General features: G+C 40.4%; 1 protein-coding gene across 1 annotated transcript in view; it reads left to right on the top strand.

The window, feature by feature from the left end:
* Positions 1-18597, top strand: part of SDK1 (sidekick cell adhesion molecule 1) — a gene marked incomplete at its 5' end in the record, with an annotated part of 138888 nt that overhangs the window by 13609 nt on the left and 106682 nt on the right. The window contains 4 exons of the mRNA XM_010018940.1: positions 10-146; positions 7506-7653; positions 8502-8642; positions 12638-12819. Of these exons, the coding sequence (XP_010017242.1) occupies positions 10-146; positions 7506-7653; positions 8502-8642; positions 12638-12819 (608 nt within the window). The remainder of the gene's footprint in view (positions 1-9; positions 147-7505; positions 7654-8501; positions 8643-12637; positions 12820-18597) is intronic.

Genomic DNA, 18597 nt, shown 5'->3' with positions numbered 1-18597 from the left:
CCTTCACAGCGAGCTGCCTCATTCCCCTCAGAATCTTCTGGCCACTCTAAATTCCTCATACAGCCGCAGCGTGATGCTCTCCTGGGTGCGCCCCTTTGATGGAAACAGCCCTGTTCTCTACTACATGGTCGAGCTCTCCGAGAACAGTGAGTGAAGTTTCAACCTTATGTTCTTCTCAATTATTAAGCCTTCTTTCAGACTCACCTTTTACCAGAGCTACTAACAAAACATTACTGTTGTATGCTAAGTGAGAGACTGTGCATGGAGGGTTTTACACTTGACTATGTACATGCTGTAGGAATTAAACAACAAAAAGAGGCTTGAGATGGTGGAATGTGATATAGGAAAACCTTAATTCCACCTCTAGCATTGCCAGCCAGACTTGAGGCACAGCAGTTCATTCCTCAGTGCTTCAATTCAACATCTATAAAATGGCAGTAGTCATTTTATGTCTTCCCATTGTTGTCTTTTGCTCTGGTTTCATAGATATTTGGTTGCATTCAGAGCCCCAGTTTCACCTGAAAAATGCAGGTGGGAGGATAATAACAAGGAACTGATGGTCTGTCAGAGGAATAAACTTGGATGTCAGTAGGAGCTACTATCTTTACTGTATATGGGTTCATATATTTTCTCTGCTTTTCCTAGGTTATAATTTTACATCCTTCTTTTTCTAGGATAAGGATGCTTAGCTGTAAGATGTCCAAATACCTACCTTCATGGGTTACAAATCTGGTCATTGTGAAATGCCATTTCTCACAGTTTCGTCATGCTGTATCTGGTCCTTTGTGGCTCTCAGTTTGCAAGGTTATTCAGGGACATTGCTAATGCCTCTTTAGGAGTTGATGGAAAGATGAGGTTATATGGAAATCAGCCACCTTGGCAATACTTTCTAATCTCTATCACCGTAGAAGCTGGAAATCCAAGCCTAACAATTGATTCTTGATGAAAAAATTAAGAGCATCACTTTTTCTGACATGTGGAAATTAGCCACTGCATAACTGAATGTGAAGCAGTCCTGATTTCTGATTAACGAGAGAGTAGCATTTTGTTTCGCCACACAGAGAACTTGAGATGAAACTTGAGCTTCAGATCACATATAGCCCTTTTGCTTGGCAGGCAGGAGTGCATAGCTTTTCAGATGTGGAGGTCCCAGAACTGATGATCTTTACATCTGTTAAGCACAGTGGTTTTCTAATCCTAGCAGAAATCCCAAGTCATGGCCGGGACTGCTGTCCTTAAAACACTTCTTTTTGAGCAAAGAGTCCTGATCTTTTGGTAAAGAAAATGACAGAAAAATCAGTGTTCTGCGCTCACAACCCCTCTCTATCTTTCTATCACCACCACCTTTTTTATTTTGACTCTTCTATCCTTCGCCTTCTGTTAAGGAGTTAGAAGCCAGTAACTGCTTTCTAGCTTTTCCTTACCTGTTCTTTCACCCAAGGACATTACACTTGTGTCTCATATTTCCAAGAGGCTTTGACAATGACAAGCTAATAAAGCCGCAGTCTGGGAACATGATGCAAAGGTACTAGAGGTGTATGTGCATAGAGACAGCACAGAGCTGGCAGAACTTTGGTGCTGCACTGGGCTGCATTGATTGGGAAGAGTCACTAAAAGAAGAGGCGGCTCACTTGACGCCAGGAGAAGTTTGAAAGGTCTTCAGGTGCTTTTCTAGCAAGGATGCTTTGCAGTTGGTCTAGTATAGGAATGGGGTAAATGTGCCATCATTCTGAAAACGCTGTAATTCATTCAGTGAAATATATAGAAGGCTCAGCAAAAATCAACAGTAGTTCTACAGAAATCATGCAGACAGTCCCTCAGAACTCCACAGGATCCTGTGAACCCTTGCTCACACCATGATCCAATAATTTTGGCTGATGGCATTGCAATCTGCCACTGAGAGACTCTCATTATCACAAATCATAGGTATATGTACTTCAGCAAGCTTGCAGCTGAAAAAAACAAGCAGAGAGCTGGCTTATTGTGAATTGAGCATCTTAACTCCCAGAAATGCTCTAGACCTTGCTGTCCTTTCAGTTTTCATCTTTATCTTTGTTTACTTTGCTTTTATGTACAACGTCCAAATGGTTACTCACAGAAGTAGGACTTCTGTGGGAAGAGAGGAATTTAAGCCCTTAAATATTCTGCTGTTGTTGTATTCTTTCATTTCATATATTATTGCTCAGCTGTACGGATGCCAGTAGAATAGTAGAACAATGTCAACAGTGACTTTGGTTTGGAAAGCTGACTTTAATGTCTGCGTATAGTCACTGTCTTGTTTTGGTTTTTATTTTCTTGAAGTGTTTGTTTTTCAGAGTTTTTGATCTCAGTAGTGTGTGGTTAATATTTAGTTTCTACAGACCTCCTACTCGTTTGGAAAACACCACCTTGCCTTTGTTCCCACCCATCCCAAGTGATGTCTGTGAATGAAGCTGATATTTGATCTTTTGTAGGTATAGTTTTGTCTGATATGACTGTGCAGAAGCTCTCTTTGCTTTTCAAAGAAAATCCTTTCAGGTTTTCTGTCAGTCCTGTTTGTGCCACAGAAAGAGTAACTGTCAAGGAGTCAGCATATGCCCTCTGTGAGCTTATCTGCCTGCATCGGTAGCTCCTTCACTGTCAGCAGCAGTGCAATATGCTTGACTCCTAATCCCCATTTGCTTTCACACATGCAAGGGTTAGGGAGGGACATCAAAATTATGATTTATTTTCCAGTTAGCAAAGCTGCACAGGAGAATATCTTCTTAGTTCTGTGGAGTTTTGATACATGGGGTTTGCTTTGCAGTTACAGGTGCTGAAATGTAGTCTAATTTTGTTAATTTTTTCCCTGTTTTGAATCACTTTGTAATAGCTTTAGGAGGATCCATTGTATGTTCTGAAGCATGTACCATCAATGAATACATAATAACAGTATCTGTTTCAGAGAAATAGCTGAAGAGGGTTCAAAATAATGACTGAATTTCAGGGGGCTAATTACTGGCTGCATTAGAGAGAGGAGTGTCGCTCCACCTGGCATGGATTAGAACTCCTTTTCATTAATATCATTTCAGAAAAGAGATATAAACCCCTTATTTTAATTAGAGGAAAAAAACATAGCAGATCGTGACCATAAATTGCTGGAACTGTGAACGACTCTTGTCACCTAATTTTTAAAATGAGTGTATTTGGCACAATGCAATAATTCTCAAATTACAAGTATTCACTGTAGCCCGTGTCTGTGGGTGACTTGAGACATATGGCCTTAAACATTTGGGGTCAAATTTATAACCTTATTTGAAAAACACAGTTCCAGGGAAACAGAGTCATTAAGTATTCCTGCCCACACAGAGCCAGAAATGGGAACCTTCATTTGAAATAGGATTTTCAAATAAATAGGACCATGCATTGCTGTCGTTTGCACTAATGTGATTTTGGGATCTTTCATGACCTGCTTAGCCCCTCTTGTGATATATCTAGGAATTCCAGTGAAGTATCATCACGGAGTTCGAAGGGGATATGCTTATTTTATTCTAAAGAGGTTTAGATTTTTAGGGATTAATCAAAAAATATTCACAGTAGTCTTTTAACTGAAGAAATAAATTGATACTTAAAGAATTCTGCTGAGTACCATTAAGATAACCCCCCATTTTGTTTTATTGTATTCTGGGATGTCTGTGCTGTGTGATGTACTCATATAACTCCGATTCATCGCATCGTGCCAATGAGATTTCCCTACGGAAAGAATCTATACCTGCTTAGCTTAAAGCTTAGAACTTGTCATCCTGAATTTGGTAGGAATATTCAAATGACAAAAATTTGACACATTGACAAATCTTTGCAAAAATCATAATAAAATCACAATAAAAATAATAATGAAAATCATAATAAAACTATGTTGTTTGTTAGAACTGGGACTCAGCTTGGTATAAGCAAGAAGTTCTTTACTTGAGGGTGGTGAGACACTGGCACAGGTTGCCCATAGTAGTGGTAAATGCTCCATCCCTGGCAGTGTTCAAGGCCAGGTTGGAAAGAGCCTTGGGTGACATGGTCTAGTGTGAGGCATCCCAGCAGGGGGATTGTAGCTAGATGATCTTAAGGGCCTTTCCAACCTTAACTCTTCTATGATTCTATGATAGTGTTAAAAGATACTTTTACTCAGGCCATTGGTAGGCCTTGTTGAAGCCCTGTCAAACAAAGGATGAACCATTTAATTTTTATTTGTACTTTTTGCAATATCATATTGTCATGAAGATTTGAAAGATGACTTCAGTGAACCACAGCAGTACAGTGAATTCCAATGCTACCATCTATACAAAACCACCCTGGAGAAGGAAGCAGATGGAAATGTGCTCCAAACCTGCAAAAATCAGCTTTTTGCACTATACCTATTCTGTAATATCAAATTAGAAATTATTTTTGAGGAATTTGCAATTAATATATGCATTCTAAGGTGGATAGGGAAATACAGAAGAAATGACTCTTGGTGAGTAACCAGTGTTATTAAACATCACAAACGCATCCAAAAGTTCTTGACAGAACAAGACTAATTTCTAGAACTCCACAAATCACACTGTAAACTAGAGAGTAGCCTGTGAGATTTCTTTTGTTTCCAGTAAATTGAGTTGGAGAGGCACTCAGAGTTAGAATGATAGAATCATAGAATGGTTTGTGTTGGAAAGGACCTTAAAGTTCCAACCCCCTGCCACGGGCAGGCACACCTTCAACTAGACCAGCTTGCTCCAACCCCTTTTCAACCTGGTCCTGAACACTGCCAAGGATGGGGCAGCCACAGCTTCTCTAGGCAACCTGTGCCAGTGCCTCAGCACCCTCACAGGGAAGAATTTCTTCCTTAAATCTAACCTAAATCTCCCCTATTTAAGTTTGAACCTATTCCCCTTTGTCCTGTCACTACAGTACCTGATGAAGAGTCCCTCTCCAGCATCCTTGTAGCCCCCTTCAGACACTGGAAGCTGCTCTGAGGTCTCCACGCAGCTTCTCTTCTCCAGGCTGAACAGCCCCACCTTTCTCAGCTTGTACTGTGGGACGTGCTGCACCCCACTTACCATCCTCACTTTTTGGCCTCCCTCTCTTGATCAGCCTCTGACGCATTTTCAGCCTCTACTTTCTTTTTGGCCTCCCACCTCTTTAATTCCAAATACCCAATGTCCTTAAGATGGTAGCCAGCTAAACATGGAAGTGCATCAGACAGTAGCAATTGCAGTGGCAGAGCAAGTAAAGCCCAGACTACATTCTGGACAGCTTAAGTTAAGTGAAGGATTAGCACAGTCTTCTCAGTGTAATGGAGGCTTATTTTATAGTTTGACCTTGCAGCTCTTTTGTCACCATGGAGTTTCTCCATGCTTCCTGGGACAGGCGAGTGACAGTCACCCCTGGAGAAGAAGAGAGTCAGTGTTTAAAATGTAATGGCATGTTTGTGATGTCAAAATTGCTCTTCTGTGCAATTCTGGGATTGGTTTTGAAATGTTTAGTTCATTGACTATCTGAAAAAAAATGACTCGACATTTAAATTTTAAAGCTATTCTGCATAGTCACTGTATCCACTGCTCTGTGAGTGAGCAGACCCTCCCCAAACCACCTTCCTTTCCGAATCAGACTGCCTAGGAGATGAATAGGCTCCGTTTATATTAGGTTTCAGTTTAATCTCTCTTCCTGCCAGATCTTTTATCTTCCTCTAGGAGAGGAAAAGGAATTAATAAAGTATTCTACAGATGCAGCATATAAACAGAGTAAAGCCCCAAGGTGCTGAAGAGATTAATAGGCCCTGTTGTTGAATCAAACTCCTCACTACATTGAGCGCTTAGGTTAAGCACTCTCAGGTGGTGTTTACACTAGCAGTAAACAAATGAAACGGTGTAGGAAACGGACCACTACCCAAGTAGCTCATACAACGGTATTTCACTCTCTTGGTGGTGTCTGCTCTTCCATTTTCCTCAGGAAGCTGCTTCAGGCAGTGTACTAAGTCAGCCATACCTTAACTTTGACTTACCTTGATTTGTTATTGTGCACTCTGGCTGTAATGAGGTGAACAGTTGTTTGTGAAGTCTCAAGAGAAGCTTGATACAATCCAAAAGGAACGAGGGTGCAAAAACCTCCTAACTGATGCTTTTCTAGACGGCACAGTAGTGCTTCTTCTAAGGTCTTTCTAAAAGAAGTTCAGCGCTCAGAATTGCCATCGTGATCTTGCAGCTGAAGTGACTGCTGGTAAATCATCAACAACTGGTGAGGACAGAACTTTACTGCTGTGCAAATGTCCCTCTCCAGCATTCCCAGTATTCTGCTGTGTCAGTTTTCCTGTTAAAAAAGATTTTGTTCTCAGAAAGCCATTACTGGAATAAGTATGTTTTGAGTAATTCAAAGATGCAGTGTTTATAGCCCCACTGGCAGCAGACCCCAGAAGACTTAAACTTGCTAAAGAATCTGCCAGAAAAGCACTGTATTAGTGGTTTATATCTTGGTGTGAATTTTAGCAGCCTTCCACATTTGGGACATCTCATCTTCATTTTCAGGCAGACATCTAGGTGACCTGCCAGGAGCTGCAATGCAGTTCTGATGAGCAACATGTACAGATATGTTGCCAAAATCTACAGCTAGCTCCTCAGTCATTTCCAGAAGTGTTGGTAATTTTGAGCAGGGAGCATGGAAACAGCTGGTATTATTTAGAATCTGAACAAATCTTTAAATTGGCTGATTCCGTTGCTGTACTGTTGCAACACAGACCAAATGTCACCTCTCCCTGACTCTTTCAGTCATGACTTCAGGGAGAATGTGTGACACCAGGCTATGAAGAAAAGAAGTCAGGATATTTAATTTTCAACATGTTTCATTTCCTGACCTCTTTGAAAACTTGAAAATGTAATTTGGACATCAGAGGAGCTCAGTATGTCAAGTATGTGAACTGACGACGAGGGTTTTATAGTGCTGCCAGGGCTGTTTATACCAGGCAATCTTCCTAGGAAATGATTAGACCAAATGCCACATACTATCTCTAGGAAAAGAAAAAATTGCAGACATGTAGAATTTGCAACAGAAGCTTTCTCAGGTCTTACAGCAAAGGGCTGATTTGGCAGAGAGAGTCATGCTTCTACACCTGCTTGCAAGCTGGGTAGGAAGATATTCCAAACTGACTGAATTTCGTTACAGTCCTTCCACCAGAGCCACTCATGGGTGTGGTGGTGTAGTGGCCTGCCAAACAGATGGGTTGTGAAATACACAGCCCATCTGTCTTTATCATGCTTGTTTACTCTTTTATTAAAATGTTAATGAATATAGTTTTTATTTATTATGCCATGACATGTGCAGCATCACTTTCCAGTAGACAAATGTGCAATCTGCATAACCGTGTGGGCTGACAGGAAGGTTTCTTCTGCTGAAAAGAAACTTCTTCCCAAAGTTCCTCTGAGGAAAACAAGCACAAAGAGCTCTGAGCAGTCAGAGGCATTTTCTCACTTCTGCAGGGCTTTTAACAAGCACTCTCATCTTTTTTCACATGTAAATTATTCCAACAGATTCTCCCTGGAAGGTTCACCTCTCAAACCTTGACCCGAAGATGACCGGTGTCACTGTGAGTGGACTAACTCCAGCCAGAACCTACCAGTTCAGGGTGTGTGCTGTTAACCAGGTGGGAAAGGGCCAGTACAGCTCTGAGACCAGCAGGTACAGTAAAAATAAATATCTGGGTACTGAAGGTACAATAACCTAAAAGTATTGGAAGGAAAAAAGTGCCCATTGTGAATGAATGAATGAAGTTACTTGTTGCACAATAACTGGGGAAGGGAGCAGTTAGCATTACCCAGGCCTCCGGAGAGTGCTCTGCAGCTGCCGGTAATTGGTGATCATGGCAATTAGGTGATGCAGGATATCAGCACACCATGGAGGAGGTGCCCTCATGCTTCCAGAGTATCAGTTAAGCAGAATCTTTTTTGCTCTTGTGCTAAGCCCCAGCAGTTAGCCCAGGAAGGAGGACAGCATTCTCCTAATCATTGCAATGTCACTTCTGGAACTCACCCAAATGCAACATAGAAGGATGGCTTCATCAAATTTAGTTTCAGATGCATCCTCCTTCTTCTGAAGCAAAGCTTGCTGAGAGCTTGAATTGCAGAACAGCTGAACTCTAAATGGCTTTTTCAAAATGTAGGAGTTCGGTATGAAAAATATTGAAAGAGCTGAAAGAAACAATTTGGAAGGAGTCACAGACACTGGACCTGAGCTCTAACTCATTCAGGCTTGTAATCTTTTTTAAGAGTTGTAGCAGCCTAGGTGATTCAGAGAGAATAAGGTTACCTCAGCTGTCTGTCTTGTTGCTTGCTTAACTGATTTCCTATTATGTTGATTTGTTGTAACTATTTCATGCATGTCTTCAGCAGTTTGATCAGCATTATATTTCTTTCTAGTCATCAGACTTTGATGAAAGAAACTGGTTCACATGGAATGGATACATGAAATAGAAATGTTATCTGTGATTTATTTCAACACCCATCTCCATCACATTCTTTTGTACTTAGGTTGATGCTACCTGAGGAGCCCCCTAGTGCCCCGCCTAAAAACATAGTGGCCAGCGGGCGAACCAATCAGTCTATCATGGTGCAGTGGCAACCTCCTCCTGAGAGTGAACATAATGGAGTTCTTCATGGGTACATCCTAAGGTAAGTAACTTCCTAACCTGGAAAGTCTGAAGATAGATCCATGTGTGCATGAGGGAATTCAGAATGGTGTGAATTAAGAGTGTATTTAAAACTACTTCTAATTCCATGAAATTAAAGGAGGGCGACAAAGCTGGTGGAGGGTCTCAAGGACAGGTCCTGTCAGGGCAGCTGAGAGAACTGGGGTTGTTTAGCCTGTAGAGAGGGAGGCTCAGGGGAGACCTTATCACTCTCTACAACTACCTGTGAGGAGGTTGGTGAGGTGGGGATTGGTCTCTTCTCCCAAGTAATGAGCGATAGGACAAGAGGAAAAGGCCTCAAGCTGCACCAGGGGAGGTTTAGATTGGATATTAGGAACAATTTCTTCTCCCAAAGGGTTAGCAAGCATTGGAACAGGCTGCCCAGAGCAGTGGTGGAGGCACCATCCCTGGAGGTGTTTAGAAGACATGTAGATGTGGTGCTTGGGGACATAATGTAGTGGTGGCCTTGGCAGTGCTGGGTTAACAGTTGGGCTCAATGGTCTTAAAGGTCTTTTCTGACTCAAATGATTCTGTAAATATATTAATTATTATTTACAAATGCTGTGGCTGCCCTGGTTTATTACAGAAGAGAAAACACCTCTGTTCAAGTGGCCACATGGGTGTAGGCACTTAAATTCTAGCCTGCCTATTCTAGAGAGTCAATGAGCTGGGGTCTCTGCTAGCTACTCTGCATGGACTGCCTAAGTGGACTAGCTCCCTATGGAGGCTCTCAACATCCAGATAGCTTTTTTCCATTTTCAAAGTGAAGTGCAGCAAGTACTGGAAGTGTTCACATAGGACGTTAGTACAGTGCAGCCTTTGCATTGGAGATGTATATTTGCTTATTACAATCTCAGCTTCCTGCTAGAAAGGTTAATTAAATTTATCAAAGACACAATAGGGCTTCTTCACTATGGAAGACAAGAATAGAATCAATAAGCTTCAGTTTTGTGCCAAACAAAATGGAGAGAGAGAATGACAGGTCAGATGCTTCATGGCAGACCTTAATGTGGTTTTGAAAATCAGTCAGGTGAGTAAGATTCTGTCAGCCTCTTCTGTATTTATTAATGAGAAACAGATTCCAGCAGGTAATTGGGAATCTAGAATACGTTCAGTCTTTCTGCTTATAGAGCAAATATTGTGTTGGAAATGGTGTTGCCACTCTAAGGAACTTCGCAGAGCATTTCCCTTTTGTAATTTTTGAGGACTCAGTTATTCACTTCTGCCCAATTCAGCTACAGCTCTCTTGCTCATTTGGCAGCCTACATATCCTGCAATGCTAGCAGCCAGCTAGGGCCACACCTTTAGTAAAAGAGGCATTATCTAAATTAGAGTATTTGTGAGAAACTCCCAAGTATTGCACCACCTCTAACATGCTTCCAAGTGATGGTTACAGCCTATTGTGGGCTGGCTGCTGACATTTTTAGTACAGTGTCCTCCACACCTGCTAAAAGAAACTAAACGCTACAGTTAGATGCCAACATACTGTTCATGCTGTGCTCCTACTTTTGCTGGCATGGATGGAAATGTTTTTGTGATGTTAAGAGTGTGGATGAGCTCCCAAAATAGTTGTGGAAAGTTCCTTCTCTTTGCAGGCAGAATTGAAAGTCTGTTAACCTCCCTGTCACTTGCACAGAGCATATTATGCTGGTGGGCCACTTGTGCAAGTGCCTGCAGTTTTAAGAGCTGGACTCAGTCTGAAAGCTGTGCCAGACGTTAGTGACAGGCAGGAAGAGGTGCTTCACATTTTGTCTATAACTAGAATCATGTAATGAGACTTGGGTACCTGTTTGCACAGGGTACAAATGTTGCTTGTATGATTCTTGCCTTCAAACTGGTTTATTTGATGATAGGATTAATTCCTTAACTCTTCCCAATGAATGTGACCCAGTCTCAGCATTAAGTTCTTTGAGAAAGCAATCCCATAGCCTCCTGCTTCTGGTAACCAGTTCTGTTTTCTCCATGTAGTGTTTTCAGTGTTTACCTTAAGTATTTTCTGCAACATCTACCAGCATAATTGATCCCTGTCCTTGCTGTAACATCTTGTTCCATAGAGAGTGATCATACTCATTCTACTCAATCTGTGAACATTTTTAATGTCTACATGCTTTGTCTTGACTACAGAGCAGGAAAACCGTTTATTCAAGAGGAATTTTAGATTATCATGTAGAAGTACAAATGTCCCAGGTAATAAACAAGACTCTTCTTCCAGATCAAATTGTGTGGTCACAGCAGTGTGCACTATGAAGAAAAGTCTTCTTGCCCTGATTTCTGTAGAATTGGGGTATAACAAAATGAAAACCACCATGCATCCCAAAGACCCAGTCCTCCAGACATGCAAGATACTAAATTGATGGAACACCTGATCTTTAAAAGTGAAGGTGCACTGCACAAGTCATATGGAGTATACATCAAAGTCCATGGTGAGAAAAATCATGAAGACGTGACATTTCTGAACTGGCCTCCTTCCTCTGCCCTTTTTCTCACTGGCAGTATTGCATTTAGAGGACTGCCATGCTAACAGCATAATGGATTAAATCACAGAAGCACTCTACACCTTGTCTGCTAGGTGTGAGACAAAACATTGCTGCACAAAGAATTGACTCTGCCAGGAAGCATACACCCTTCCCAGGGGACAGAAGAACGAAAAAGATACTGTGTAAAGTTGAAGAAGATGATCAAGATATTCGAGAAACTTAGCTGAGGGCTGATGTTTCTTTACTTCCATTTGTACTTCATAAATGGAATCACACCAGTGTAGCATTACAAACATTAAGTATGCCAAAATATGGTCAGGCAAGCAGCTGCTCAGCAGAAAATAGAGGGGTTGTCAGTGATTAAGAACTGATCTCTTTATAATAAGACTTTAGAATAAAATCTGTGGCTGTAATACACAAAGTTGTCTAGTCACAGAACTTGCACCAATTTAACTTAGATGAATTTAAAATTAGACTGTAAGATGTCAATGAAATTGTTCAATGTCAGTAAGCTTTTTGTGATTACTGTGAAGCAAAAGATGAGTAAGAGTGCCTGAAAGCGGTGTGGTGAATAAAAATACAAATGTTTCCAGATTTGGTTTTCTGATGGAATAGTAATGCCTTGTGCCCCTTGCTTGGCCTCTGTTTTTCTGATTTATCTTTTTGTGAATTAGCATATTGTAAGCATCTAAAGGAAGGAAAACAACAGTATTATTCATATTCACAGATCTGCATGGTTTGTTTTCTATAATTTAGTTCTTCTCCATAGTTTCTTGGCCTGAAGAGACACATCAAAGCGGCCCTGTTTTCTGCAATGCAGTTTTAACATGGAAAAATGTAGTCAGTGTTTCAGCTTCCTATGGCTCAGCAGAAAGTTTGGCAGGACGTTTACCTCTCACCTGTGTTTGGTACAGCCCTTCTGGAATTCCAATGCTTAACCAACCCTTTGGTCTCAACTATGTTCCATCCTTATTTTATCTGTGAAGTAAATCCTGATGGAAGCCAGAGACAGCAATGCCTGAAAGAGACGGAATGAGATGGAATGAGACTCTGGAAGGTCAGAGCCCTCTGAGCTCTTCCTTTTCAGATTTCAGAGGAGAAGGAAAAAAAACATTTCTCAAGCTGATTTACAGCAGCACCCTGCTAAAGAATCACATCTGGGCAATTTTTTCTACTAAATCACAGCTTTTACTAGACAAGCTACATTTAAAAAGCTGTAATTTTTCTGCAACCATAAAACAGGATAAAATACCCATTTTGTTCAGCCCTGAGCATGTAATCTCTGTGAGATCAGATTAGAAATACTATAGCAGTCAAACATGATACGGTCTTATCAGGAGTTAGTTTGTTCTTTCTGATTATTTTTAATTATTCTTTGTATAATTCTGCTGTAGAAGTTTGCATCTTGCCTCTTCACAAAGGAAGCGATTTTGCTTCTCAGGATATTTGCTATAATTGATACCATCTAATTCACTAGCAAATATTTCTTCCCACATGGTAGGTATCGCCTGGCTGGCCTCCCTGGAGAATACCAGTATAAGAACATCACCAGTGCAGAAATCAACTACTGCTTAGTGAAAGACCTGATCATTTGGACCCAGTATGAGATCCAGGTGGCATCTTACAATGGAGCTGGGCTGGGAGCATTCAGCAGACCTGTGACAGAATACACTTTACAGGGAGGTGAGCAAACTGGACCAATATATATCCTTTAAAGTTACAGTTTATAGCATGCTTTCCTAAGGAGATGCACTCTCTAATAGTCCAACCTAACAACTTGTAAAATTAATGGTCATTTTGGTCAAATTTGACAGACAGCTTGGGGTAGGAAACACCTACAAATTTCAAATCCCGGAGTAGAGACAAGATAAGACTCTGCTGTTATCTCTGTAGAAGAAGCTGTGAGTGAATTAAAAAATTATCTATTTTGGTTGACCCTCATGATGACATTTGCAGGTCAGAGTTGGCCGCAGCATGAAGAATAAATAGAAATGCTGAAAAGAGCTGGGAATGGATTTATAGGGCCCATGACAGGCAGGGGCTGAGGTTACTCTGCCAGGAAAGTCAGAGAGAATGTGGCAGGGAATTGGGTTTATCATGGTTGAGATATGCCATATGCCATGTATGCAACACAGGAGACAAAAGCTGAGTAAACCAGCTCTATTCAGATAATCACAGAATACCTTGTTTTAGGAAAACAGAAGAAATCTATAAGGAAACTGTAGAAAGAGAATTAAAGCCTGTGGAGAAAGAGTGGTTTGTAGTATTTCAGGAATGGTGCATACATTTGCAAAGAGGAAGATGATTTTATCTTTAAAGGCCTGATTTTTATGCTACAGCTCCTACACATCTTTCTGCTAAGTGCTTTAAGAAGAGTATAAATTACATCAACAAAAGGATATGTAATTACTTTTTACAACCAGTGTAAGGCATGTTTACACCTCTAGATTGGTATAAAAATCCATAGGATAATTAAACACCAGGCCCTTAAAGCTTTCATATATTCCCATAATTGCAGAGTTGTGCTGGGTGCTGAGCACTGGACAGTGCACAGTCTCTATTGGTCATAAACCAATTAAACTATTTTAACAACTTGCAGATTTACAGTACATCAGTTAAATTACAATGAGGGAAGAAGACGTAGTTGTTTGTTAATTGTTACTAGGAGTACATTAGAACATGATTAGATACAGTTTGAGGTGTAGGGAGATGTTTAAGAAAAGGTTATTCATATGCAACACTCTTTAACCACAACGATTAAAGAAGAAGGCTATATTTTGTCTTAGGGAATGTGAAGTCGTACAGTTTAGAGGAGTGTAGACACACTCAAACTCTTTCTAGAAGTATTTATAGCAGACCTTGAAATGTTTTTCTTAGTCTTCACCTTGCAGCTAGGATTAACGGTTTTTATCCCACTGAAGAGCAGATCTCTGCTGAGAATTGGTTTGTACAGAGAATTTGAATCTCTTTTGTGAATAGGCTTGTAATTCGTTACTTTGTTTATTTGCACATTTTAAACTATCATAGCACCTTAACCTTCCATCTATTAAGACTTAGGTTTGGACTTCACACTCTTGTTCTTAAACCCTTCAATTGACTCTAATTTCCCTTGATATTATGTGCTATTATTATCATCCTTTATTTATTGGCTGTCTGTTGTCATTTATAAGGATATAAATCCTCTGTAATAAATTAAGTATAGTCAGTCCTGCATTCATATTAATCAGCAAGAGTGTTTAGACTGCAGGACAACCTGCAATGGCCTTTTTGTCTTTACATACTTCCTAAATGCTCAGTGGTGGACAGACTTAGAAGAAATAATGGATATTTCTTATTATTTTATATCAACACTTAATAAGAGCAGTAATTAACTACTTCATGGGTGCTGCCATCTCCTAATGAATGCCTTGCTGGGTATGAGTCCTTTTTACTTTTAAAGTTAAAGAAAGGAGGCTGGTTGGTATCTGTATCATTTGAAACTGGATTAATACCGTCTCCATATGTAATGCGCTACTGTCCGAAACTCTTCTCCTTTATCCTTTTTGTAGTTGAGAAATGACAGGAAAAGCCAGTGACTGTTTCTTGCTCCAGAATGTCCTTCCTAAACCAAACCAGCAGGAGTAAAAAAAAAAGCCGTGTGTAAAACTGCCTTGTAAATCACATTCTGATTTTAATATGAGTGGAGATAAATGTCAGAGACATACAATCCCATCCATCCCCCTTTCCTACTACAACCACTGCTGTCTCTATCCTGACATGCATTAAATGATGTGAGCTGTGCTGGCAAGAACCTGTCTGTCTGTAGATGAAAAATACCTGAAACACCTCATATTAATCAAGTGTGCTATGCAGTTCAAAGCCTGGGAGGAAATGAGCACTGGGAGCAGATCAACCCATTGGCAGGAGCAGATCAGCACGTTGGCATCTTTGTCACAGGGAATATTGACTGGCCATATAAGCTGTGGATTTATACCAGAATGTGATCTATTAATCCCTTATTAGTCCTCTGGCATTGCTTTAGCCACTGATAACTAATCAGCTACTGAAAGCTCTTTGAAAATCACCAACTTCTAGAATATGGCTGAACTCAAAAGATGCTGAAAGATCTAAACTTAGAGAGGAACTGGCACATAATACCACTTAGATAAAATGTCAGAAAGACTTATTGGCAAAGCACTGAACATCCTCACACTAAGGTCAGGCAGGTTGACTGTCGCTAAATCTCGAAAGTCTTTTCAGAGTGATATTCAGCCTAATCCTTTGATGCTCTGTATATACAGATCTTTCTTCATCAGAGGTATCTCCAGCTGTTCCTTACTTTGATGTTACTTTTCACAGGGATTTGTGCCAGCCTTCTGCATAGGGCAATTTTTACTTATTTAAACAATGCCCTGCAGGACTTTCCAGTGACATATGAAAACTGAAGTTTCCCAATACTTTTTCATATAAGAATAGATATGTGAGAAATACAAGCATCTTTCTGGATGATATTGTCTCTGCTCTGTACTATTGGACATGTTTACCTTCTGCAGCAGGTTGATTTGAGAAAGCAGAAGCTTCCATCCGTTATTTTGGGTCTGTCTCTCATATCTCACTATCATGAATACTTCTGAACTTCTCTCTCTTTGGAAAACTCACACTGCTCCTTAGATTTAGGCAAGGCGAGATTTAAAAGTAGAGACAAAACTTTCATTAGGCTCTTTGCATTAACATTGACCCACTTTTGTGTCTACTTGAAGTGCTATGGCTTTCTTGTGATGCATATCCCAAAAGCTAGTCTTCTGTTCTAAAGTTCATAGGTCTTACCATTTAGTTCTCTATCATTTTGTTTTCCCTTCTATGCTGTGCATGGACACTTTGAAAGGATAGTCTGAGAAAAGGCCCCTTCCTGAATTAAAGTGTGGAAGAGTCACCAGACTAGTGAATCTTGATGGTGTGGAGAAAAGAATTAAAGCAAGATGAGCCAGGTCCGAAGTATTCTCTTCCTCGGGCAGGAGGAGGTAAATCAGGGACATTTATAAGACTGAGACAGAAAAGCTATAGAAAACCTGGCTGCCTGAAGGCTTCCTACTTTATATAGGAAATAATCTTGAAAAAGGAATCTGAATAAGGAAAGTCTCTGCAACCATTCAGTTTTATCTCATTGAAAAGATACTTCCTTTAGTTTTCCCTTACATATTTTTGGCAAAACTATCTTCCTCATTCACTTCCTTTGGGGAACCTACCAAAAGCTGTGGAGCATCCATGGCCATTTTGGGCCAAGCTGCTCCAGTGCAGAAGCAGGTTGGAATTGTAGTGGCTGGATTTTGTATCTTTCAGGTTTGTCATTGTTAGGTGTCATTTGCCATCTGCTGCTTTCTTTTGGTTTGGTTGGTTGTTTTCTGGTGGTGGGATGGGGTGGGGGGTGTTAAATGGATTCACAAAGGGTGTGAAAAGAGCAATTGTCTCAATGAGGTCCCTGGCCCCCAGCTCTTACGAAGAAGTAAAATCTTGTTGGAAGAGGCATGCTAGAAAGGAAGGAGGCATTTCCCAGCTGCGAGAAGCAAAACTCATAGAGTAATGCCAAACCTCATACTACTGAATTTCAAATATGGGCATGTGTAGTATTGCAGAGACCACTTTTTCTACACACATGCTGCAGCTCATAGCACAGCAAGAAGGTGTCAGCTGGGACTGTAGGGGAATAGACTTTGTGGGAGGAATCTCATGCCTCCATGGCAGACTATGCACCATTCCCACCAGGAATGTGCAGCTTTAGTGCTTCCATCCAGTGCATTAAAGGAACAACAAAATCTTCACAGAGGACAACCTGCCATTCCCTGAGCCTGCCTGATTGAGGTATGGAGCTGCCACTTCAAAGATCAGGAGCTCCAGAGGAGTTCTGTAGACTTTTCTACAAGCCTCTGCTGAAGATCTGTATTTAAGACGAGTAGTTTGGCTGTCAGAAACTCTGCAGGATTTACATGCTATTTGCACATAGCTAGAGACAGAACAATTACATGTACACATGCTTAACCATAATGCCTTCTCTCCATTAGCTTGTCAGCGAAGCCCTTTTAATGACTTATCTAGAGTGCTTCCGTGACCTTTTCTACTTGGAATGCTGTACATTAACTTGCAGTCCCAGTGGCTGAGCTATTAACAGATTTCCAACCATGTGAGCTTTATTGGGAAGAAAGTAACAGTTGGTTTTGTCTGACCAATTTGATCTGCAATTCTGAGATGACTCCCAGATGGATCTCTGCTGTGAGATGGCTTAAGAATACTTGCAAACATGATGAAGTACATGTTTAAAGACTGAGAATTTAACTACCTGGGGATTACTCTTGAAACACCTGTTTGACATTGGTAGCTTCCATACTGCTAGACAAGAAACTTGCAGGAGGAGGATAGATACCAAGCACTAAATTAGAAAATCCTCTATGTGGACAGTCACAGTTTCAATGAGTTACTAATCGTGATCTTGGGAAAGTATTTGAGTTTTGAAGTGGCCAGAAAGTCAATTCTGACTTAGGTTCTGTCAATCTTCTTTTCTTTTTTAAATGCAAAATTGTTCAGGTACACAACGAAGTCTTTAGTATCAGGGCATAAAAGGAAAACTTCATACTGACACTTAGATTTGAGATTATAATGTCAATATTTTACTGATTAAAAATATAAAATATATTATGTCTTCTGCAATATAATTAAGCTCATGCATATCAGATGGACCACATTCTTTCCATCTTTTAAATGCATTCATTGAGATGCAGATGTTGATTTTTCAATAAAGATGTCCAAGGAGGAATTGCAATATAAATAATGATTCCCAACATTCTGACTGTTTTATGTTTTCTGTTCATAATTTTAACTATTTTTCCTGTTGGAGCAGGTACTTCTTGTGCTATGATCATTTATTCTTGTTTCAGGAAATTAACTCATAATGAAAGAAATAACTAATGCATTTGGTTATCCACATTTCTAAAACTAATAAACCTGTCTTTGAGTGCTTGCCTGAGCTTTTTTGAGGACTGTAAAGACTGAAAATGAAAACTTTGAGGTTGCTGATGCAGGTTTTTCCTCTCAAAGAAATCTTCAAATTTTGAAATCACGGAATCTTAAATGATTTGGGTTGGAAAGGACCTTAAGATCATCTAGCTCCAATCTGCCTGTCATGGGCAGGTACACCTCACATTAGACCATGTTGCCCAGGGCTCTGTCCAACCTGGCCTTGAATACTGCCAGGGATGGAGCATTTGCCACTTCTCTGGGCAACCTGTGCCAGGGCCTCACCACCCTCACAATAAGGAACTTCTTCCTTATATCTAACCTGAACATCCCTGTTTAAGTCTGAAAATGTTAAGTTGAAATGTATCTTAAAGACTCATCAAACCCTTAGAATAAATCACTGGAAATTTGCTATTCCTTATACAGCATCCATGGGATCCTCTGCTAAAAAAATAATGCCCACAGAAATGAAGC

This window comes from Nestor notabilis, unplaced genomic scaffold, assembly GCF_000696875.1.
Source record: "Nestor notabilis isolate BGI_N333 unplaced genomic scaffold, ASM69687v1 scaffold3057, whole genome shotgun sequence".
Lineage (NCBI taxonomy): Eukaryota > Metazoa > Chordata > Aves > Psittaciformes > Psittacidae > Nestor > Nestor notabilis.
The sequence above is the reverse complement of the archived record's forward strand: the minus strand, read 5'-3'. Positions and strand labels throughout refer to the sequence as shown.